The sequence below is a fragment of the Danio rerio genome, chromosome 7, assembly GCF_049306965.1.
Source record: "Danio rerio strain Tuebingen ecotype United States chromosome 7, GRCz12tu, whole genome shotgun sequence".
Taxonomy (NCBI): domain Eukaryota; kingdom Metazoa; phylum Chordata; class Actinopteri; order Cypriniformes; family Danionidae; genus Danio; species Danio rerio.
In genome coordinates this window covers 58,122,282-58,147,500 of record NC_133182.1, presented here as the reverse complement: position 1 = coordinate 58,147,500, position 25,219 = coordinate 58,122,282, and the positions used below count along the sequence as shown (strand labels likewise).

General features: G+C 35.6%; 1 protein-coding gene across 3 annotated transcripts in view; it reads left to right on the top strand.

The window, feature by feature from the left end:
• The window catches only part of adamts7 (a disintegrin-like and metallopeptidase (reprolysin type) with thrombospondin type 1 motif, 7), a 610,954-nt gene that overhangs the window by 177,767 nt on the left and 407,968 nt on the right, over positions 1 to 25,219 (top strand). For 2 of the 3 annotated variants that reach the window (XM_073907369.1, XM_021478001.3), the window contains one exon: positions 9,716 to 11,490. The exons of the other annotated variant lie outside the window; for it this stretch is intronic. In XM_073907369.1, the coding sequence (XP_073763470.1) occupies positions 9,716 to 9,864 (149 nt within the window). In that variant the 3' untranslated portion in view covers positions 9,865 to 11,490. Of the gene's footprint in view, positions 1 to 9,715; positions 11,491 to 25,219 lie in introns of those variants that run through there. 3 annotated transcript variants of the gene reach the window in all.

Here is a 25,219-nt window from a genome sequence, read left to right as displayed (position 1 = left end):
ATGTAGTGTTGCCTAAAGGATCAGAAATCACTGTTGTTCACAGCTTGTGCCCTTGTCCTTTAAGTACTGAAAATTCTCCAGATTCTTCGAATATTTTAATGATGTTCTGCACAGTTGAGGATGATATATCCTGATGTCGTTCTATCTTGCTTTTTAGGAATATTGTTTTTATACATTTTAATAATTTTCTTACGTATTTGATTGCAAATTGGCGATCCTCGACCCATCTTTGCTCTTATAGGACTAGACCTTTCTTAGAAGCTGTTTTTGTACAAAACCATAATAACAATCACCTGTTTGTAATCACATCATCACAATCAATTTACCTGATTACTAGCCCTAAACTGCTCCTGTCCCACCTTTTATTTGGAATGTGTTGCAGGTCTGAATGACAGGAAAGGATGTATTTTTACAAATTAAATGAAATTGACCTGACAAAACAAAATATTTTGTGTTCATATTGTCTGCAATGAAATACAAGTCAAAGTAAATTTGGAAATCCCTGCTTTCTTTTTTATTTGTTTTCTTCACTGTCCCAACTTTTTCGATTTGGGGTTGTAAAAAAATAAATGCACTTTAAAAACCTCAGATGATGTACTTGTTCAACCATTAGTAGTAAGTGTAAAATGTTGAACGAATTCGCAGCATTGCTCACACAGCTGAAGGGGAAAAGTCATTGGGTGCTGAGGTTCGATTATTTTATATATTTAGAATTGTGCAAGCGAATTATCTTGCTTAAGAAATTTTATCCATCTCCTGATGGTGTTTAGTGTAAGCAATTAAGTATACTTTTCATGAATAAATCCTTACTAATACCATTAATAAAAAGAATTCACTAAGTTATGGCCACGACTGCTCATGATCCTGTGGGTGATTTTGGTTTGCTTGCAGCTGAATTATGTCCTTCCTCCATTTTCTCCCAGAGATTGACTCTTATACACTGCGTTCCATTTGGAAAGACTCATCCCTATGCCCTAATCCCTTCGAAGGATTTACTCTCCAGACTGACAGCTTCGAAGGGATTAGGCATTTGGATGAGCCCTTAATGGAACACAGTGCATGACACCATACAACTTCCCTGGCCAAAAGATCATGAGGCCTGAAGTGTCCATAAGTTGTACTCTTCAAAATCTTCTGAAAGGTCTTTCAAAGTGACCAGTTTGAGCACTTCAGTTTGGAAAGTCACTCCAATATGGCAACCATGATTGCATTCACACTGAAGTGCACTATGCAGGGCGATATACACCATTTGATACACCAATAATGTCTCTCAGTTCTAGGTCAATGTGCTGTCCATTGGGGTAATTTTTGCAACATGACATTACTTTTTATGGACTAAAGAACTTGTCTGACTTGTCTTTCCCCACCCATCGAATTGATTAACAGGCGCCATATCACCATAATTACATGTATACACGTCCACGGAACATTTTTTGTAAAGAAACTCGGATGGAAATATCTGCTCAAACACTCTTATTAGCAGCATTTCAAGACTTAGTTTTATAAATTTAAAACATTTATTTTAAAACAGCCATGATTTACCATGAGAGCATGTAATGAAGACTGTTATAATCACAAAAGCTATATGGTGTCAAACTGCAAACGGTATTTGTGTGTGACTCATCCTTTCAGAAAGACTTGAATAAACTCCACAATAAATACACTATATGCAATAAACTTACTTGGTATTTTTGATTAATGAACTGTATTTTAGCTTCATCCATGTCTGTAACTGTCATTGACTGCTGCTCATCTGATGTACTGCATGAGAAGCGAACACACACGTGAGAACAGTGGGCGGGGAAAACCAACTCATTTGCATTTAAAGCCACAGGCTACAAAAGCAGCTACAGTATACTAAGTACATACAGTTTTTCTCAGAGGCTTTGGTGCATTTCTCACAACACTATTTACATTTGCACAACAGTTAATGCATTTCTCAAAACAATTAGTCATTTGTGCACATCCTAGTAGCAGTTTCTCAATTTTTTAACAAACTGCGAATGCTTTTGGACATGCATCAATTGCTTTCATACAACTCTCTGCTGTTTAGTACATTATTATCTGCTTATGTCATGGCAGTCAAAATGAACTAAACTTGTAAATGCTGAATAGTCATTCTATATAAAAAGGATAGTCCTCATTTCATTACTTGAGTCATTACATACAAAAATTGTGAACTAGTCAAAATCAAGCTAATTTTTTTAACAAATTTAAATCTTTATTTTTCTGAAAATGTCTTAAAAATTTAAAAATTTGATGAATGATTTACAGACCTGTGTATGTTGTAGGCTCAGTTCCAATATGTACTGCAATATTGTTTACAGTTGTGCACAGCTCTACCTAAAGGGAGTTTATGTTTGTTGTAAATAAGGGTGTATTTATTATTTTGCACAATGCTGGGAATAAATTAGGATTGCAAAGAGCAAATGCAGTAAAAATGCGAAACATACATATTCAGTGTCTTGTACTTGTATACCTCACTAAATGCAGTGATGTCTAACTTTACTGTAGTTTTCAAATGGCTGTGCAAATAGTATACAGTGCTGTCTTGAGCATTTTCAGGAAGTGTCACCAAAATCAGACTTTTTTTGCACTGGAAAAATGTAGAGAGTAAACTGTCATAATGAAAACATGACTAAGCCATTTGACTATCTTGGTCATAAACAATGGGATCAGGACTTTTCATTTTGATGGCACTGACACTTTGATTGACATGAATACTTGCTTTTGAGGAATGAACTATCCATTTTGAGCATGTGACACGCTTTTGCAGGTTATCAGCTAGGTTTTGCAGTTTGTACTAATTGTTTTGAGAAAATCATTAAATGTTGTTCAAAAATGCACTAGTGTTGTGAGAAACGCACCAAAGCGACTGAGAAAAACTGTAAAGTAATCTGTATAGTAATCTGTCATCATGAAAACATAGTCAAAGCCATTTGACTATCTTGTTCTTAACCAATGGTCATTTTGACGACACTGACACTTTAATTGACATGAATACTTGCTTTTGAGGAATGAGCTCTCCATTTTGAGCAAGTGACATGCTTTTGCAGGTTATCTGCTAGGTTTTCCAGTTTGCATTAATTGTTTTGAGAAATGCATTAACTGTTGTGCAAATGTAAATAGTGTTGTGAGAAATGCATCAAAGCGATTGAGAAAAACTGTCATTTGTAAATTGCGTGGTCCCTGAACAGATAGGGGTAACAGAACCGGCATATTACCAGAGAAGGGAGAGGTGTCGAAAGGACGAGGGACGAAAGTACTGGGGGTTCGGTAAAATGTAGTGCCTTATCATGCATTTTCAAAATAGTTAACACACAGGCCTAAACAGAAACACTTTTGGTCAAAATGACACATTTTGCTTGCAAAAGGCACATACCTTGTCAAAACATTTAAAATATGCAACAAGTTTTTCCTTCAAACAACACAACTTGCTAACAAGTATATGAGCTCTTTCAAATAATCATTGCACAATGGACAACAAAATACAAAATACAGAACTCAGTGTGACTCAGTGCACCATTGCTTGCCATTGTAGCCTATTGCCAATGTCATTTGTTGTCTTTCTATTTGGGCTGTCAAATGTGCCTTTTTGCAAAGAATTGGATCCAGAATAATAAATGCTTTGATTAAATTTATATTGAATTCATGCCATTTTTCCAACTGTGTAAATATTAGAGAAAACACATGTAAACCAATATACAGTCAAACCTTTTAGGAGTATAGGACAAAGCCACTATTGACCTCCTCCATCAATGCTGCACAGAACAACAGGCCTTCCACCATTTTTAATGTTTGCAGACTGATTGTTAATTGAAGATTTGTGTGAAGGAGTGTCAAACCGGTGCTTCAGTGAATTCATACTGATCTTGGTAGTTTCTAATGGTTGGGAATAGATCGTTTTTGTTTGCTTACCATAGCTAAAACAATAGAGTTTGGACTGCTGGAATGACATTTGTGTTAACTGTTGGGAAAAAATTTGTCAACCCAATGAGAAAGAGTTTACACATTTGCAAGTCCTGTCTTCTGCTCTGCTGGCATAGTAATAATGAAAATGAAGTGGAACCTAGTTTCTTTAACCAGGTCAAAGTAAACAAGAAAAACTGTAAAATGTGCATATTCTGCTTTGTATAATAAATAATCTGATGGGTGTTTTGAGCTGAAACTTTAGACACCTTCTGGCTTATCTCACATCTCCTAAAAGGCGTCAAATAGGTGTCCTTTAAATTAAACCGGATATCAGTGCACTTCAAAATAGCAAGATATTTTAGTACATCTCTGAAAATGAGTCGGTAAACACGTTTATAATGAGTAAAAAGTAATTTTGTCTAAGTAAAAGTATTCAGTTTTAATTGTTTTTAAGTACAAACCCCCAAAATAACACCTAAGGACATAAATCAATTACATTGATTGGGCCACTGTATCAAATATTTCATCTCAATATTTTTGAAGCTACACACAAAACGATGGATTTTGGTTTCTCAAGAAAGCTCTTTTAGTCTAATTTCTCAAAAATAATTCAGAATTGGTTCATTAATAGATCAAAACCGGTTATTGTATCCTCACAGTATTTATCTCATATGCGCTATGTCACGGTATCTTACTATTGAGAGGGAGGCGAGTGCGAATAACAGTCTTTCACAGACACTGAACAGCAGAAGCCACTATTTCACTGTGATTGAGAAAATGAAAGTAAAATGCATTTCTCTCTCTCTCTTTCTCTCTCTCACTCTCTCTCTCTCTCTCTCTCTCTCTCTCTCTCTCACTCACTGTGGACATTTGACCTGCTGGCTTGATGATTCCTCTCCTCTAACCTGTTGTAGAGTTACTTGTGGATCCAGACACGGGCGTGTGTCTGCAGGGCGAATTTTCTCACCACGTCTTTCATGGATCAGCTGTGATCGCTGCTGCCGTTTATCAGTGACACTAATTCGTGAACAGCAGCAAAGCGTTAGAGCCAATCGCAGCCCTTTATTCTAAGCACGTGACCAATCATAAGGGTGTAAGAACTCGCTTGACAGGGCTCATAAAGCGAGCAGAATATTTACATTTGTTTATTTGCTATAAATGCTCATGTTGTTCTGTGCATGTACTTGAGTTTTTAAAGGTACAAATTATACATATGACTGTATTAAAGGACAAAATTGTTTTACAAATAATATATAAGTAAAAATATATCTATACATTTTTCTTGTGCTGTGAAGCAAAATATATAGATGTGTATGGAAAGCATCGTCAATGCACAGCGATGCACCGAGATATCGTAATGAACCATATCGATGGTATGACAATCAAAACCGTACCATGAGACCAGTGTATGTTAACACCTCCAGCATAAATGATATAACTACTTTAATTTACTTTGGCATTTGGCAATACAGTGTTTGAATGGACTCCAGTGCCTTAATAATTTGACATACTATCATTTGCTCATTCTCATGTAAATTTCTTTAAAATCTCATTGTGTGTATAGGAATATGCTTTGATTGGGTGTTTTGTGAGAAGTTAATGTTTATGCATGAGCCTGTTGGGCTCTTTGAGAAATCTTTAGAGATTTTTAAACCAGTAGAAGAGTAATGTGCATGTCGCTTATGCCTGTGAACAGTGGCATTGTGGGAAGTAGAGGGTCTGCTGGGGTGCATCTGAGGCCTCTGATCTGCTCATGTTAACACACTGTGATCTCACTGAGACCTCAAAGACGCCTTCTGTTTGACATCTAACCACTGCAAATGCCTGAAACTTCATTGACCGCCTGCAACACTTTGTACATTTGTGTGGTAAACCCTTCTTTGTTCTTGGTCTTTGCTTCAAGCGTTTTGCTCCTATCATTATTTCAAACAAGGCTAAGTACAAGGCATTTAGAGTATGCTTTTAATCAATCTTTAACTGGTTCACATGATGTCTTCTAAATGGTATTCAGACAGGAAATATTTCTAATCATGCTGAAATAACATGCCCAACAAGGGTAAAAAATGCAGAGCAGGGTTATTCTGTGGCAATATATGACATTTTTTATATTATTATAAGCATTTATATTATTAAAAGCATAGTCTTTTTTAATGCAATGGAATATGAAAGTGGAATATTTGTATTTAAAATGAATGATTTCTGCAATGTTTTGAACTGTGGCAGATACAATACATGATTTCTAAACCTATATACATATTTTAAAATTTTCTGAACTCATTAAACAAAAACCCAATAGCCTTGCTAGAAAATGCAGAATTGAGCTTTTTCCCTGACAGAATTATGCATTTTTACATTATAAAAGATTTCTATCATTTTCATATTTTAAAAAGCTAATATTTTGCTGAATGGAAACCGATCTTTCTTTATATTTTGGTATTTGTAGATTTGTGAGGGTCATTATACACACACACACACATTTATAATATTATGCTTTGTGATTAATCACTGCATGACAGAAAACTAATCAACGCTGCTGTGTGAGTGTTAATACAGTTGCTAAGAGAGGGACAGCGATTTTTTTCTTTCTTCTGACTTACTTTCTTACTAAGTTAATGTCATGGCAGGTCAGGCAAGAGAATTAGAAAGCGGATCTGTTTGAAATAATATACTTTAATACACAAAAATAAGAAGAGAAGATAAGCCACAGTGGGGATTACTTGCAACTGTGTGCAAAACAACAACAAAAGCAGCAGAAAATGAACTAAGCCAAAGCAAATGACAATAAAGTGCTGTGTGAACAACCAAAAAAAAAAAGATAAATGAATGCATCTCGGTCATTAATTTTCACCATAATGACATTTTGCAGGGCTGGAAAGGCAAGCTTTGAAAAAAATGTGTTTTAGTGTTTTCCCTACTTTCAAAAACAAAACAAAAAAAAGAGTAAAAATGGAAGAGACTGATAACAGCAATGGAGAAAAGACAATAACAAATTTACTGTCCTCCCTTAGAAGCTGCATTAGAAACTAGCATTTTTGTTGTTGTTATTGTAATTAGATAAGAAGGTGTACACCTCACATGAAAAATACTATAGTAATATGCAGTGTTGGGCAATAAAATGTTCCTAGTAATGCGTTACTGTTACAGCATTACTTTTGACAGTAACTAATACTGTAGCACATTACTATTTAAATATATTTACTCTGTTAAAATTATGCGTTTGTTCGCTTCTTGGTAAATTAATTAATTTTGGCTGCAGTCTAGCCTGCATCTCCGTTTACAGCAGCGACACATTATCGAATTGGTGGATACCAACCAACCACTGTAAAAGAAGACGCGTCATATATGAGGTGCCAGACTTTGCAAAAGTCAAGCGAATCAAGGAGACCGAGTGCACAAGAGAGAGGCAAAGTGTGCGCGCGAGAGAACCGAATGCACGTGAGGTAGGCTGTGTGCACGCGAGAGAGACCAAGAGACTATTACTATTACTATATTACTATTACTACTAATACTACTATGTTTGTTGTTTCAAATAAATAAGCACACATCTGCTATCTGTATGACAAAATTGATTAATTTAGTAGATACAGTGACACGCACGATCACCTTACAGCAAGAAGGTTGCTGGTACGAGCCACTGCTGGGTCAGTTGACTCTGGTTTCCCCCACAGGTCCAAAGACGTGGTATAGGTGAATTGGGTAAGCTAAATTGACCATAGTGTTTGTAATTGAGTCACATTTTGATGACTCAAAAAAATGACTGAAAAAAAATATAGTTACACCATGTACGGTTATATATATATATATATATATATATATATATATATATATATATATATATATATATATATATATATATATATATATATATATATATATATATATATATATATATATATATATATATAGAGTATTTGTTTAAATATCTTTTCCAGTATCGGCATTGGGCAATACATTTTTCTGTTTGGTTAATGTGTTTGAGGCAGGACTTTTATTTTGATGGTGCTGAGAACAGTAGAACTTGAGCACACTGTTCAAATACTTCTTTTTGCTTGTGGTTGTCATTCAGTTCTTCCTACAAAGACAGAAGTGTAATAATCTAATATTCAGATTCAACTGTTTAAACAAAGTAATTCAAATGCATACAAAAGTATTAGAACGATTGCGTTAATTAGTTATAAAGACAAACAATACTTACTCTTTTGCCCTCAGCATACAGGAATTTGACATAATTTAAATAAATTTTTGAATGACTAAAACTTTTACCTCTGTCAGACAGAGTTCAAATGCTTTAAGGAATTAGGTGTTAGTCATACTGTAAGTGAATTAGTTACATTTTTCAGTGAGAGAAATACTGAAAGCAGTGAAACGCAAGTGGTTTCTGTGGTGATGCATCATAAAGACAACGATTGCACAACCAGTAATGAGCACTTAGCGAATGTACTGTAGGTTGTGAGTCGGGCTGCCAGGTAAACAAAAATGCAACATTATTATTATGTGTTACAAAATAATACAGGTTTCCTGACCTGTGAGCTGTTACTGTGTTCACAGCACACCCGTAGTGCAGCGGCACACTCATACAGCAGCACACACTGTACTCCACATCATTACAAATAAAAAGCTAAATAAATGAACAGCATGCAACTTACTTTTGGTGGCTTTTATTTTATCAACAAAAACTAGTTAGGGACTAGTGTGTGTGTACACACACATTTATAACACTATACTCTGTAATTTATCACTGCATGACAGAAAACTAATTAACACAGCCTTATGAGTGTTTAATACCATGGCCAATAAAGTGACTTTCTTTAAATAATGTCATGGCAGGTCAGGCAAGAAATAATGTAATGTTTAAAAATGTGTTGATAAAATCTTTTCTCCGTTAAACAGAAATTAGACAGTGGGGCTAATAATTCTCACTTCAACTGTATATATTACATATATATATATATATATATATATATATATATATATATATATATATATATATATATATATATATATATACATATATATATATATATATATATATATATATATATATATATATATATATATATATATATATATATATATATATATATATATATATATATATATATATATATATATTGATGCCATGTGATTGGCTGAACTTTTAGAAATTTACCCCACAATCCTTTTAAAATTCAATGCAAATTGTTTGTCATTAATTCAATTTTAATTTAATTCAATTGTAATTATTAGTTTGAATAATTCAAATCATATCAATCGTCACCCCTGCTTTCAAAGATATTGGCATCGGCATTCAAAAAAATAAATAAATAAATAAATACTGAGGATTAGGAACAAAGAAATGCACGGTGCTGGATAATGCATACTAAAACATCACCTAACAGAGCATACATGAACTATTTGGATACTTTTGTGTGAAGGAAGTTTTTTACATCTAAAAATAAAGAGCCATTTAAAGTTTAGGAGCTGAAATTAATTGTAGCCTGTGGCATTATAGTGATCTGCAATTAATTTGAGATCCTATTATACTGTAGTTTGCTGCATTAACTGAACCGTAATGTCTGTGTAGTGTTACACCCCTATAGTCATCTTGATTTTTATTCCAGGTATTCAGTCAGAGCAGCGGTGAGTGTGATTTTTAAGGTGTCTGTACTGCTGTAATGTGTTGCCTATCTAGAGGGCGAAAACTGTGATGTGTGAAAGCACTTGTGCATGTTTGCTGAGCAGGTGGTGAAGCGTCTCTCACCCCTAGAAGATTGTCCTTACTGCTGTGTCTCTCATGATCTCTCGCTCTCTCTCTGTCTTTCAGGTCAGCTGTGTTTACGGGACCTACTGACGTTACGTTTCTGCCAGACACTCCATTGGCTTGGCCGATGTCAAGTGCCTTCTGTTCGTGTGAAGTGCTGCAAGACCTGCAGTTTGCCACCACGAGGCAGTGATCGCACCACAAGCCGCTAAGATACACACACTGCAGAATGTAATAACAGGAAACACAAGATTATGACAGAAATACTCAAAGAAGCAATGGATTAATCCATTGCTGGACTAGCTTTCAATCGGGTCTAATCAAGCTGCTGCAATTGACAATTATCAGAACACACAATCTGTTTGTTTATACAATAATCATTGTGTTGGATTATGCGATTTTGACTCAAGAACTAGTGTTTAAACAAACAATTGTTTCAATCACACCTGCCAACACTCCCATTTTTCCCGGGAGTCTGACGTATTTCAGACCCATCTCCCGCCACCCTCCTGTTTTGTTATTTCTCCAGAAAACTCCTGTAATTTCACCCCCTGGATTTTTTGAGACAAATGTTGGCAGGTTCGGTTTCCATCCAAAGATGTGAATTAGATTAATGCGCAAAACTGGAATATCACATACAATATATGCAAATAAATCCAATGTATCAAAGGGAACAAAATCTTCACTCCCTCCCTGATAAACTGGTGACAAATATTTATTCATTCATTTTCCATTGGCTTATTCCCTTTATTCATCTGGGGCCGCCACAATGGAATGAACCGCCAACTTGTCCAATGTTTTAACACAGCGAATGCCCTTCCAGCTGCAAGGAAACACCCATACACACAAACACTCTCACAATTACACACACACACTACGGCCAGTTAGGATATTCAATATGTTTTTGGACTGTGGGGGAAACCAGAGCACCTGTAGAAAACACACACAAACACGATGCAAACCCCACACAGAAATGGCAACTGACCCAGACGGGACTCAAACCAGCAACATTCTTGCTGTGAGGTGTCAATGCAAACCACTGAGCCACCATGCTGCCCCTGGTGCCAAATATCAAAAAGAAAAATGTAATTTAATGGGGTAGGAGAAGCCACTGTGGGCCTTTTTTCCTATAAAATACATTATGAAACCAAAACTCAATGAACGTGGTATGGGTGAGATGTTTTTAGGAGTGCACAGTTGTGGGGGGTAAAAATACTGGACCACTTTGATGACAGATTGACCCAAACAACATTTCAGATCATTTATAATGTGGTCAGTCAGCTGGTTTGTCAATTAATGCTGCAACATTGCACCTATTTTTGTCATCTTATGATCTGTTAAAACAAAATCACATGACGTTTTTGATGCACATGCTGGAATTTCTTTGGTAAACGCGTTTTCGTTTTAGTTTATGTCAATTTCTATTGTTTGTTATTGGATAAAAACACTTTACTATGCGCATTTATAAACATTTTTGCTCATCTTGCAATTTCCAGTATACAATTTTGTATGTGAAATTCCAAAATGCGCATCAAAGCGTAAAATACAAAATGGAAACATAGCTAATGTGGTGTCCTTTGAGGAAACATCTTAAAAGCTGGAGTATTTCATTTCTCTATGGTCTCTGCGTGTTTGAAAGCTCTGTACAGAAGAGCTGCAGAGCTCCCGTTGGTTAATATGACAGATGTGGCAGAAGCTGTCAGTCAGGACTGAGTAAAATTCAACACGCTAGTATTACTGTCATCTACTATGAAGACACGCAGTGTGAGATAAAATGATTGAATCTTGTGTTTCAACACCCACTGCCGTTTATGAATTACCACAACACATCCGACATCAAACAGAATGTGCTAAAATCATGCTGATATTGCATAGTCTGAATCTGGCATAATAGTTCATCGTTAACACGTAATTGGTGCTTCTTTCTGTCCATCATCTCAATCAAGTGTTGGAAAGACAGGTAGACTGCTGCAGCGTTGATGTGCTTTTGTAGGCCAGAACAAAGGAACAGCATTTTAGCATGGCCATCATCTCTAAATAAATAGTATTTTTGAGTAGGTTTTTGGGTAAATGTATGAAATAGGATATTTTCTTGTTTTATTCTGACAAAATTCATCAAACGTTTCTCTGTGTTTTTTATCTTAATGTCAACTTATTAGCAAGTGACTAAACTGGAGGTTTTCAGCATTCCAAGTCAGACTTTTAAGGAACATTTTTTCTTATATATATATATATATATATATATATATATATATATATATATATATATATATATATATATATATTAGAAAAAATGTTCCTTAAAACATATATATATATACAATATATTGGGAAAGTTGGTGAAGCTTCAAATAGTAGTGGCGATATTGAAATCTTGTGACTGTTGTGTCATTTGTTTAAATTATTTATCTGTTTAACTATATTTTGGCTTCAAAATTAATAAAAGTTGCATACTATATAATATGTTAAAATTGTATGTGAGTCGAGTGGTATGTCTGAATTCATAGTATTTGAAAAACAGTAAGCGAGAAGTATCCCGAATCCAATGACCTACTTTGGTGAGATTCTGAGGTGTGCATCCCATAATGGCACGCAAGAAAACTATAAAAATAAATTTACAAAGTAAAATTCACACACAATTCACATTTACAAAATTGAAATTTAAAACAAGGCGACACGGTGGTGCAGTGGGTAGCATGTTTGCCAAGAAGGTTGCTGGTTAAAGCCTCTGCTGGGTCACTTGCATGTCTGTGTTGAGTTTGTATGTTTCTTCCCATGTTGGCGTGGGTTTCCTCAGGGTGCTCCGGTTTCTCCCAGAAGTCCAAAGACGTGGTACAGGTGAATTGGGTATGCTAAAATTAACCATAGTGTGTGAGTGTGTGTGTGAATGAGTGTGTATGTGTTTCCCAGTGTTGGGTTGCAGCTGTAAGGGCATCTGCTGCGTAAAACATATGCTGGAAAAGTTGGCAGTTAATTCACTGTGGTGACCCCAGATTAATAAAGCGACTAAGCCGAAAAGAAAATGAATGAATGAATGAAATGCAAAACAATTTAATAAACGTATCCAATTCGTAATATCAAATCACAGTTAAAAAATACACAAAACTCTATTTGTAAATTACCAAAACAAATCATAAATACACAGAACACAATTTGTAAATTCAATAAACAAACCATAAATGTGCAAATCCAATTCGTAAATTAAAATCACAATTCAAATACACAAAACACAATTTGTAAATTCAAAACCAATCCATAAATAAGCAGATCCAATTTGTAAATTTAAAACACAGTTCATAAATATGCAAATCCAATTTGTTAATTAAAATCACAATTCATAAATACACAAAACACAATTTGTAAATTCAAAATACAACAAATAAATTTATAAATAAAATTTGTAAAGTTGAAAAGTAAAAAATATGCAAGTCCATTTTGTATATTACAATCACAATTCATAAATTAAAATAACAATTCATAAATTCTAAACAATTTATAAATACGCAAAGCACAATTCATAAACTCCAAACACAATTCATAAATAAGCAAATTCATTTCGTAAATTCAAGTCACAATTCATAAATAAACACATTCTATTCCTTTGCGGAAATTTTTATGATTTTTTTACTTGTGAATTCACATGTGTTTAGAATTTACGAATTGGATTTGTGCATTTATGAATTGTGTTTTGAATTTACAAAATAAATTTAGTAAATATGAATTGTGTATGAATTTTATTCTGTAAACGTTTTACTTCTGAGGCTGATCTGGCTCTATATCATGAATGACCGTGAAGCGACACAATAATGACAAATGGAATTTTATTCATCTCACATCCGTTCATATATCTCACATTCTTATGTACATTTCTAACAATAGTGTAGTCAATTCAAATTTAACTGTAATACCTTTTAGAAGTGATTTTGGACTCAGTGCTTCATTCCTGCATTATTTGAAAACTAATAACAAAATCCTGTGGCTTACTAAAAGCATGTCTTTGCTGCAGTAATCTATAGTACATATTTAATGATTACATATTTAGTTTACTTTGTTGTTACAAAAATGTTGTCAAAATTGGCTTTTTGTGTGTTTTGGCTCCTTCAGGGATTTAGTACTTTTTAAAAATGCTATTCCTGTTTTGTGTTCTTAATCACACTTTCTCACAGCTACATCAAACCCAAAAACAGTAAGAAAGTACCTGGTGCTGCAAAATATACTGGTGCTAAACGTAGCGAGTGCTAAGCTCCTCATTCAGTCTGGTTGGTACTTGAATTATTTAGATAATATTTATAGTATTTTCATTTTATGTGTCTATTTTACCCTTTTGGATTACTTAACACAAATACAGACACATGAAATAAAAGCTCATTGAAGAACAAAATAACAGTATAATGTAGAAATCATAAATAGCTTAATGTATTATTTCAAATAGCCTTTACAGTATTGACCACTAGTTACTTATGGAGATGTCAGTTTGAAAGAAAACCCTCAAGGTTTTTCATGTACTTTATTTTTTTCCTAATACATGACCACTGTTTGGGTTGCATGATATATGGCGGCCATACCTATTTTTATTATTATTATATTTAATATTATTGCTATCAGCTCGATAATAAAATTGGGTCAATTTCAATAAAGTCGATGGATTGTGTTTTTCCAACGGTTGAACCACTTCACATGCTTGCTGACCAACACTTTTTAAATTTATTTTACTAGTATATTGGTTGATGTTCTAGTGACTTCATTGCTTTGCTTTGCTTATGCTTTTGCGTCAGGCAATAGATTTTATTTTTATAAAGGAAATTTGTCCAATTAAATAAAGAGTTAAGTAATAAAGTTCAGACATAAGTTCAAACTTTTCTGAAGGTTTTTAAATAAAAACCTTTAAATTGTTCATTATGTCATAACATATGACATATCATGTATGTATGCAATTATGTAGAACATTTTGAGAATTTTATATTTCCATATATATTTTTTGCATATATGTTATCCATATTGGTCAAAAATTACATTTTGGTGCATCCCTACTTACTGAATATTAATTTGTGGCCACATTTCAGTCAGTTATTTCAGGAAAAAGTCAATTTTCAAAACTGCAGATGTGTATAGCACAATTCCAATTCAAAGCAAGCTTGTGTCTCTGTTATCTTTCCGTTATTAATAGAGTAGAGCAGGATGTCAGGACCTGGAAGAATAATTGGATCCCCTCAAGAGTCTCCTTTGGGGATTTTCAATGACCTAAAATAATTTCTGTGGTAAACATAACTCAGCAGCACTCGAACATTTTGTTCTACAACCTAAACTGCACAGACCCGCACCCCAAACATTTTACACAACCCTCGTAAGAGCTTTTAATATATATATATATATATATATATATATATATATATATATATATATATATATATATATATATATATATATATATATATATATATGTTTGCACTATGAGTGTCAAATCAGTGTGCGAAGTGTAGATTGATGATCAGGGGCATCAAAGTTTTGGTTAGTTTGTGTATACATGCTTCAGTCATTTATATATTTATTTTTAATTACATCTGGTTTATTAATAAAACATAAGTTTTCAGCGTTTAGAGGCATGTTTAATTTATTCCAACCTGTTACTGTACTGTAGGTTAAACTACAAACTGTGTCTAATTAGATTTTATAGGCTAAATATGGATACAAACACATATTGCGTCCCAAATGGCATACTTAATTACCTGTTAAATTACGAACGATGCACTCATTCAACCATGAAGTGTGAACTGATGAACACTTCACGCACTCACCGACCGCTCACGTATCAGAAGGGGCGGAGCTATCATTTGTACATGTTGGATAGGTTTATATATTTTGGATTGTAAATGCAAAATTCTCCTACGAGACTGATTATAGCGCCTCCCGATGGTGAATGTGGTTATACTCATGGCATGTATTTAGTAGTTTGGTCATTTATTTCACTAATTTGACAACTGCCAAACATCATCTGGGAAACGATTTGAATTTCTGCTTAGTAAAAAAAACATTAGACAACACTAAATACATATATGCTGCAAACTCAAATGTTCCCCCAAACCCCCCTGCAATTCACATTCTGTGTCTAATTTAGTGTTACTCAACCCTGTTCCTGACGAAACACCAACATCACATTTTCAACCTCTTCCTTCAGACACACCTGAATCAACTCATCAGAACATTAGAAGAGACTCCAAAACCTCAAATGAGTCAGATAAGGTAGACCTCCAAAATATGTACTGTTGGTGTACCTCCAGGAACATGGTTAGGAAACACTGGTCTAATTTACATCTATGTTAATATATCAAGTTATGTTTACCACAGTTATTTCCATTTCTTACCATGGCTAACTGTTCTTCTGGGTTTTGACTGTCCTTGGGAATTCTTTGGAACAAACATGAGCAAATTCAGTGTGAGAAACTTGTTCACCCACACATGAAACTCCCAAGCACACAGATTTCCCTTTAAAGTACTAGTGAAATCAAAACTAACCATCTGATTTTGTTATTTCACATTGCCAGTTGAGAAATTTATTAAGAAAAAACAAAGTTTACCCTTGTAGTCTTCAATTAAAATCTGAAAGTGCACTTGTGTTTGTTTTTTAGTCACATTCTCAGATTGCATCTGTCTGAGATATTGGGCATGGCTAACATACTTAACCACGCCCCTCCAGCGGTTGAGTTTTAACAACAAACAGAAATGGTGTCTTTAACAACTCTCCCCAAACCCTATTTCCCATATTTCTGAATCAAATTACATTACATGAATTTAATATTCCGTTTACAGCATCGCAATATGAAAAAAAAAGGGTTGCACCTTCTGGTTCATGTGGACTTTAAATGTGTTCCCTGCACCAAAACAATCTTGTATTTGTCAATAATATGGCGCTGTAAATATCATTAGTGTGAAAAGGAACAAAAGCTGTTGGCGTTATACTGCCCCCTAGTGATCCATCACCTACAATCTCCATTCAAATGTATTTTGCGCTTTCATAAAAACGTAGGCTGAAGCATATATATCTAATGAGCCTGAAATTATAATTTTTGTCTGCAACTTTTACCATTTTAATATGAATGAAGGTGCTGTGCAGATATGAAAACCCTTTCAACTGGTAAAGCTAACTTGTAAATAGCGTTTGTCTAACTTTTATCCATGTATCACCAAGCTAATGACATTTTATTAAGCCTTAAATTGTCTATGAGCTTTTCACTAATGTTTTGCTGTGGTATTTCTATTAATGTCAACTACAGTTAATCAGATGTTTCCTTTACTTGTATTTCTTGTACACTATTTTAATTACAGTGTTTTGTTTTGTTTTTTTAAGACAGCTTAGATGAATTAAAAACAAATTGGAAGGTGTTTGTTCTACTTTATCATGTTTTAGATATCATTTGTTGGTTTTATATCTGAAAAAAAAGGCAGATGCAGCAGCTTACCAGTAACATTTGCATCTGACAGTCCATCTCTGCATTACAAATGTCAGTTACTTCAAGCATTCATCCAGGGACCATGTGCTGTTTCCGCAATCAAAACCATTTATGCTTGTGATGTTTTGCTCCTGAACATCAGATGAAGGTTTTGCGCTGCATTACGATCAGCTGATCAGTATTGAAATGACAACTGCAACCTATTTGTTCAAGTTGCGCTGAGACTCTTAACTGATTTGGGTTTATAATGTTATTTGCATTAGGTGTTTGTATAGGCTTGTAATTCTGTGCTTAACTGTCTGATGTTTTACGACTATCCAGTATGTAATAATGTTTTGTGGTTTACTTGGAATTTTTTTCTACGTGATATTAATGTTTTTAACAGTCGTTGTTGCATTATTAGCATTGTCTTTAACACATGTTTGTTTGTTTTGATCCATTAAAAAGTTTTTGAAAATGACATATAAAAATCCTTTTTAATAGTTATTTAGAGCTGTAAAAAGTCTTAAATAGTTTTTCTCTAAGTAAAGGTCTTTGCTCAGATTTGTCAGATACACAAACCTGGCGCACACTGAGTATGATGCATTTTAATGAACCCATTAGAAGAAAAAATAAAAACACTTTCAGAGTCTGTTTAAGCAGTAATACATTGTTCTCCTCTCCTTCAAAAGTTCACACTTAGCTGATGATTTACAAAGCTTATTTGGCATGCTGTCCCGGGAGAGAGCCCCGAGCTCAAGGGCTCCTCGAGCCCGGGGCTTCCTCCTGTTGGATCTCAGATCTCCCCTGCCGCTGTAGCTAAGGGAACGTAAGGGATTAGACAAGCCTGATTGTTATGTATGTTGAATGTCTTTGGATGGTGGGAGGAAACCGGAGGACCCGGGGAAAACCCACGCGGACACGGGGAGGACATACAAAACTCCTCACAGAAACACCCACCGGTCCTATGGAACTAGGGCCGGCAGTATTCTTGCTGTGTGGCTCGCAGTGCTAACCACTGGACCGCCGTGCCGCCCAATCACAGGTAAAGGAGGAGAATAGGGGAGGAGGGGGGTTTCTTCCAAACGAAGATAAAGTGGACTGAAAACTGAGGCTATTTATAGTAGCTTGGGCTCATATGATTGGAAGATTAGTGATTAGCAAATGCGAGACTGGCCGTGATAAATCATAAGCACGTTATCCTCTCGAAATTAGTTTATGAATAAACTTCACAAAGTTAAAAAAGAAAGAGGAATAGTTTACAGATTGTGTTTATCCAATACTGAGGAAAGAGAGTTCTCCTTATCAAAAAGCTGCGCTGGATTATCACAAAATGCAAAGGTTATTTCAGGATATCAGTGGAGTTTTGATACATTGCTTGCGATACTTCATTATGTACGTAAACAAATCCTGAAGAGAGACTGGCAGTACCATAGACATTATGATAGATGGTGGCTGTGTTGACATATAGGAGCAAAAGACCATGGAATGTCTTTCTATTATGATGTGTCTATCTATATTTTACATTATGTCTATGGACAGCATGTCAAATATATGGACACACACAGCCTAGCTGCAGGGACAGCCTGATCTCACGAGAAAACTTAAGTATTTTACGTCTTGCCAATTTAGTGGCTAATTCGTACGAATTCGTGAGTTCCCTGCTAAAAAATCCAGCTTAAACCAGCCTAGGCTGGTTGGCTGGTTTTAGCTGGTCGACCAGGCTGGTTTTAGAGGGGTTTTGGCCACTTCCAGGCTGGTTTCCAGCCATTTCCAGCCTGGTCTTAGCTGGTCAGGCTGGAAAATGACCAGCTAAATCCAGCTAAAACCAGCTTGATCAGCCTGGTTTAAGCTGGACATAGCTGGTTTTGGCTGGGCTCCCAGCCTGGCTAGGCTGGTCAGGCTGGTTTTAGCTGGTCATCTTCCAGCCTAACCAGCTAAGACCAGGCTGGAAATGGCTGGAAACCAGCCTGGAAGTGGCCAAAACCCCTCTAAAACCAGCCTGATTGACCAGCTAAAACCAGCCAACCAGCCTAGGCTGGTTTAAGCTGGATTTTTCAGCAGGGTTCAGTCAAACGAAATTGTACAATTTTGAAAAGAAGGCGTGGCACCTAACCCCACTCCTAAACCCAACCGTCATTGGGGATTGAGCAAGTCGTACTAAATTGTCTGAATTAGATTGTACGAATTCATACGAACCTAGCCACTAAATCAAAAAGTTACGAATTGCCGTAAGATTGTGTTGGCAGAGAAGAGGTGCACCAGTCTCTGAATCCAGTATATGGGTTTTCAACTTTCTGCCACATTTTGTCTTATATTATGCAGTGTGTTTTGTCATAATTTATCTGTACCTCATGACGACATTTGTATTTTGCCGTTCAATTGTACCGTGGCTTTGAAGTGTCAGAAATGCCTGTAAAAGTTTTTTTCAAATCTGGCAATTTTTTTTATGACAGACGAAAGTTTTAGAGGCAGTGTCAGTACGATTCACACAGCGTGTGATCGAAATTATTTTTTAACGTGCAAAAATTACAGACAAAAATTTCGGATTCAGTAAGCAATGACCATTAAAATGCATCCAGTGGTGAATATTGGAGCTGTTCTGTCTTACGGATGTGACACAATTATTTTGCTTTATTCAACAAATAATACACCTTCAACCTTTTCTATCCAGAAACAGACTGTATAGTCAGTGTGTAATATGATTCTTAAGGTATTTACCCCACAAAAGAAATGCGCTTGGAAATGGAAAGAGATATGGTCAAGCTTTTATACAACCCCTACTGAAAAAACTAACTTCAATCAGCCTAGGCTGGTTGGCTGGTTTTAGCAAGGTTTTGGCCACTTCCAGGCTGGTTTCCAGCCATTTCCAGCCTGGTTATAGCTGGTCAGGCCAATAGTATCTGGATGCAGCCTTTATGATGCAAGCTGAGACTGCATCACCTAGCGATGCAATGTCAGACACAATAAACTCAATGGAATGATTGACATCACTGTGACGGGTGGGGTTAGGTGAGCGCATTAAAAAGCATTGGATGCAGCTCAGATTGCACTTCACCAGGTCTTCATCCAGACCCCTTTCGGTCAGGCTGGGAGATGACCAGCTAAAACCAGCTTGACCAGCCCTGCCAGGCTGGGAGTCCAGCCAAAACCAGCTATGTGCAGCCTAATTCAGGCTAGTACTAGATTAAAATGTATGGCTTTAATGTAAACCTTTATTCCCTCTTTGTGTGTAATCAAGTGTTTTTAAACACTACCAGCTAATCAAGATTGTAGATAGTTCATGTTCGATGTCCCCGGGAAGCTAATCTGGTGTACTGAATGATCATTAACATTTTATGTAACATATTAACATTTAGTTAACCCAGAATGCATATGCAAATCACAAAGCTGCCCAACAATAAGACTTTCCTTGGCAATTATCTTTCTCATTGGTCAAATCAGCTCCTGAGAGTGGTACAACACCATCCTTATAAAAACTGGTACCTAAGGACACGCAGCAGAAAAGAGAGTTGTTCCATTCCAGCACAGGACAGCTAGGTCCAGCAGGCGCGGATCCTAATGGGATAACAGCACAAACGTTCTCATCTCTATCACTTTTCTTTTTTTTCTAGTCCTTTTCCTGCCAAATATAATATTTTTATTAATATTATATAATATGTATATAAAGTCAACTGACCCTTCGAAAGATCACTGGACGTTTGTTTGATTTAAAGAGTCGTTTCTTTTAAAGCCCCCTTAAATGAATCTTCAATTTACTTTGGGCCAATTCGCTACACCTGAGACTGATACTGCATAAATTAGAGACATGCTGCATTTTATATTTATTTAATAACATCTCTATTAAGCATTCATTTGCAGTATATCAAACTAATTTAAAAGTCAAATAATTTTGTTTCTTGTTAGGCTACTCCTTATGTGCTTCCTTGAAATACTTGTAGAGAACTGATTTTCCTTCAATTTATTTCTCATTAGATTTTCTTTATTTTGGACTTTAAAAAATGTCTTTAAAAAGTCATAAATGTACCTTCAATAAACCCTGTCAGAGGAGAATCCTTTTTACCTATTACAGAGAAAAGTTTGTTATAATTGGACATCATTTTGTTCAAACTGCAAGCAAAGATGTGGAGTACTATCTTTAGTCTGAAGGCAAGTGGAAAAAAAATACTTTAAATGATTATTCTCTAATGTGCTGTAGTTGACCAAAGCTTTTCATCTCATATTAGAGCCGTTCCTCTTAAGGTCATGTTGTTTAATAATTGGACAGTAATAGGGCTGTTTTACTGATGTGAATTTGAAGCCCTGCGTTTTGAAATCCGTTTCTTGAGTAGACTGATTCAAGTTATGCTGTGTATTATTGAGTTTGAATATAAAAGAGTTCATACTCATTTCATCTGTCCCTGGGCATTGTGAGGTACTAAAAAATCCAATTTATGAAAAAGGGAGTGGGGCATTTCAAGGTACATGCTATCTCTGCAGACTCATCAACGTTATTAAGCTCTCCTGAATAATTCAAAGCAAACCTATATGTTGATGGAACTCATGGCTGGACACATTGGAGTAACTTAATTAATGCTAATGCTGCTGTTTGCTCCCATATACTCTGCTTTTTCTTATAAACAGTGCTTTCGTTCTACCAAAGGCTTCTTTACTCTGCTGGATGATCAGATGGAGGACAGTAACTATAGTAATTATAAACATGCCTGCGATTCTCTTGTGCCTAAAGTAGCTCATCAAGTGAAGAGTCAGTGCGAGCACAAAGCTTTGATTCTTCCACATTAAAAGGCTTGCCAAAAGATTCCATGCGCTTTCTTGCATCTGATGCCCTTTAAATCGTCAAAAGAAACATTGAACTGCTGATGACATTCTCAGACAGGGAAACAGCGCCTCCTTATGGTTGGAAACTGTCTCATCGGCTCATGGAAAAGCTTAGTTGCCTAGTTTCAGTAAATTGTGTTATCACTGTATTCAGTAATAAATAAACGTATCAATATATGTGCGAACATACTTATTATCAAAATAAACAAGATACCAAACTATCAAATATTAAGTCCGTAGCCAGCCCGGTGAAGGGGGTAGTTCTTTTTCTTAAAAATAGACCTTTTTGCAGTTATTTCCCTTCTTTTATTTTATTGTAAGATTTAAACACTGCATTTTAGTGACATTTAAGCACTATTTTAGCTGAATTAGCTTGTCAGATGGATCTTAACCGCACATTTAGATACACCAAAAATATTTTCTTAATAATAAAGAAATAAGTATTGATACTTATTTTTTAAAATCCTTATTTATTCATATATCATTACAAAAAATAGGAATCTGGTAATGTTTTAAATTTAAAAATGAATTCTGTTGCCATTTATTTTTCAAATAAAAAAACTGGCCAACACATTCGACTTTCCTTAGTCAGAATTTGGCTATTTCGATAAAAACAATTAAATTAAATAAATAATAATAACAACAAATAATAATAATAATAATAATAATAGTAATAATGATGATGATGATGATGATAATGATAATAATGTAGAGCTTCACAATTTGTCTAGCCTCTCTTGTAAAAAATAAAAAAGTACATCTGAAAATGTATGCTACATCTGAAAATGTATGATAACTGCCAAAATAGTATTCAAATAAATTTCAGTATGATCCGCTTTTGGTGCTTCACACTTTTTATTGCTCATTTTTTTATTTTAGGAATAAGGTCCAACATTTAGAATACAAACGTTTGTTCTGTAAAATGTTTTCTCTATTTAAAAACGTAAGCAAAAGATGACTTATCTTACGTCAGATTGTAAAATGACAATATTTGTTAGCATTGGCCAAAACCGATTAATCAAACATAATTAGGCCAATAAAGGTTTCCACTTAGTCTTAAAGGCTTTTTGATTGGATATTTTCACTATTTCTGAAAATATAGCAGTCAAAATAGGACAAATGAGCTCATTTTTGAGACAAATTCTGGACCTTTGTCAATGAGGGGTAGGTCTGCCAAACTGCCCTAACCCCTCTTGGCCTGAGTATTAATCAACTTTCATGATATCTTAAAAAAAATGTTACAAATGTGAATTTACATGCAAAATGAATAAAAAGAAAGTGATTATATAACTAACCAGTGCTTCAGGATAAGTACCGATTCTAACTATTAACTTATGGCTTTATATGCCTATTTAGATATTGCCTGTTTATTAGCACGTATAAAGTAGACATCTTGCATGATCTTATTCAATTTCCTAATAACCAAACCTAACTACTATCTTAGTAAATTTTAATAATAATTACTTCAACTGAACATTAATGCAAACAGAACTGAACTGCCAAATGTCTTCAATAAAACAAACTAGAATCGGGGACAAAGAGATTTTTTAAATGCTAATCTACTGCCAATAGTATCTGGACGCAGCAACTATGATGCAAGCTGAGACTGTATCTCTCAGAAATTCAATGTCAGACACAATGCTCTCAATGGAGCTAGTGACGTCACTGTGATGGGTGGGGTTAGGTGAGCCTATTAAAAAACGTTGCATGTAGCTCAGATTGCATCTGCACCAGCTCTGCATCCAGACCCCTCTCATCTACAGAGGTTTACATGAAAACTGAAAAACAGACCCTTCATTTTTACAACTCTCCCAAGAGTTAAGTTATTTTTTCCAGACCAGTACATCACTTGAACGCAAGGAGCACTTTTAGCTTAGCTTAGCATAATTGTATTAGACAATTATCACCAAAATGACCAGAGTTAATCATATTTTTATTTAAAACTTGACCATTTCTTCCTAATACAAACAGAAAATGAAAATTCTCGATGGTTGCAATATTTTCATGCACTGTAATATCATTGTGCCTGCTGCAGCCATAGTACGGCAGCAAAGTTCCTTGATTATTACGCCGGAATTTCCTAGCCATATTAGCCAACTTTTCATTTTCCGACAGTCTAAATCAGGGGTCACCAATCTCGGTCCTGGAGGGCCGGTGTCCCTTCAGGGTTTAGCTCCAACTTGCCTCAACACACCTGCCTAGATGTTTCAAGTATACCAAGTAAGACCTTGATTAGCTTGTTCAGGTGTGTTTGATTAGGGTTGGAGCAAAAATCTTTAGGACACCGGCCCTCCAGGAACAAGTTTGGTGACCCCTGGTCTACATGATGTAACTACAGAGGAGTCAAGCTTAAAATAGAAAATTTATTAAAACTCTGGTAATATTTGAACGAGGAGCATGCTAATGGTCTAAGACAATTAGCACCAAGTAGAATCAATTGCTATTAGTAAAAACCTCAGTGGTTTTTAGCTGGAAAATAGATGATGATCCTAGATGAACTTGCCAAAATCAAAAGAAAAAAATGGCTGCAAAAAGTCTTATAAGAGATTTAAAAGGCATTTCCTCATGCATCAAGTTTTGCGTGATGCTGCGATCCAAAGTTCAAGCACAGTGAACTCTGGCCTGTGATTTTACATCACATAAATGCATAGGACTAATAGACGTCTGTATAATTTTTATGGACAGAATTTCAAAGCGAAGACTTGGGCTGGAGGGGGTCCAGTTCAGGGACCACAGGATTTCATCTGTTATTCACAGACGATGTTGTTCTGTTGGCTTCATTGAACATTGACCTTCAGCATGCACTGGGGCAGTTTGCTGGAGAGTGTGGCGCGGCTGAGATGAGAATTCCAAGTCCAAGTCCATGATGCTCCACCGGAAAAAAAAGTGGTTTGCCATCTTCAGGTTGGCGGAAAGTCCTTACCCCAGGTGGAGGAGTTTAAGTATCTCGGGGTTTTGTTCACGAGTGAAGGAAGGATGGAACGTGAGATTGACATGCGGATTGGTGCAGCGGCAGCAGTAATGCGGTTGATGTACCGGTCCGTTATGGTAAAGAAGGAGCTGAGCCGAAAGTGAAAGCTTTTGATTTGTAGGTCAATCTACGTTCCTATACTCTTACCTATGGTCATGAGCTTTGGGTCATGACCGAAAGGACAAGATTTCGGATACAAGAGGCCGAAATGAGTTTTCTTAAAAGGGTGGCAGGGCGCACTTTTATGGATGGGGTAAGGGGCTCTGACATTCGAGAGGAGCTTGAAGTAGAGCCGCTGCTCCTCCACATTGAAAGAAGTCAGTTGAGGTGGCTCAGGCATCTGTTTCGGAT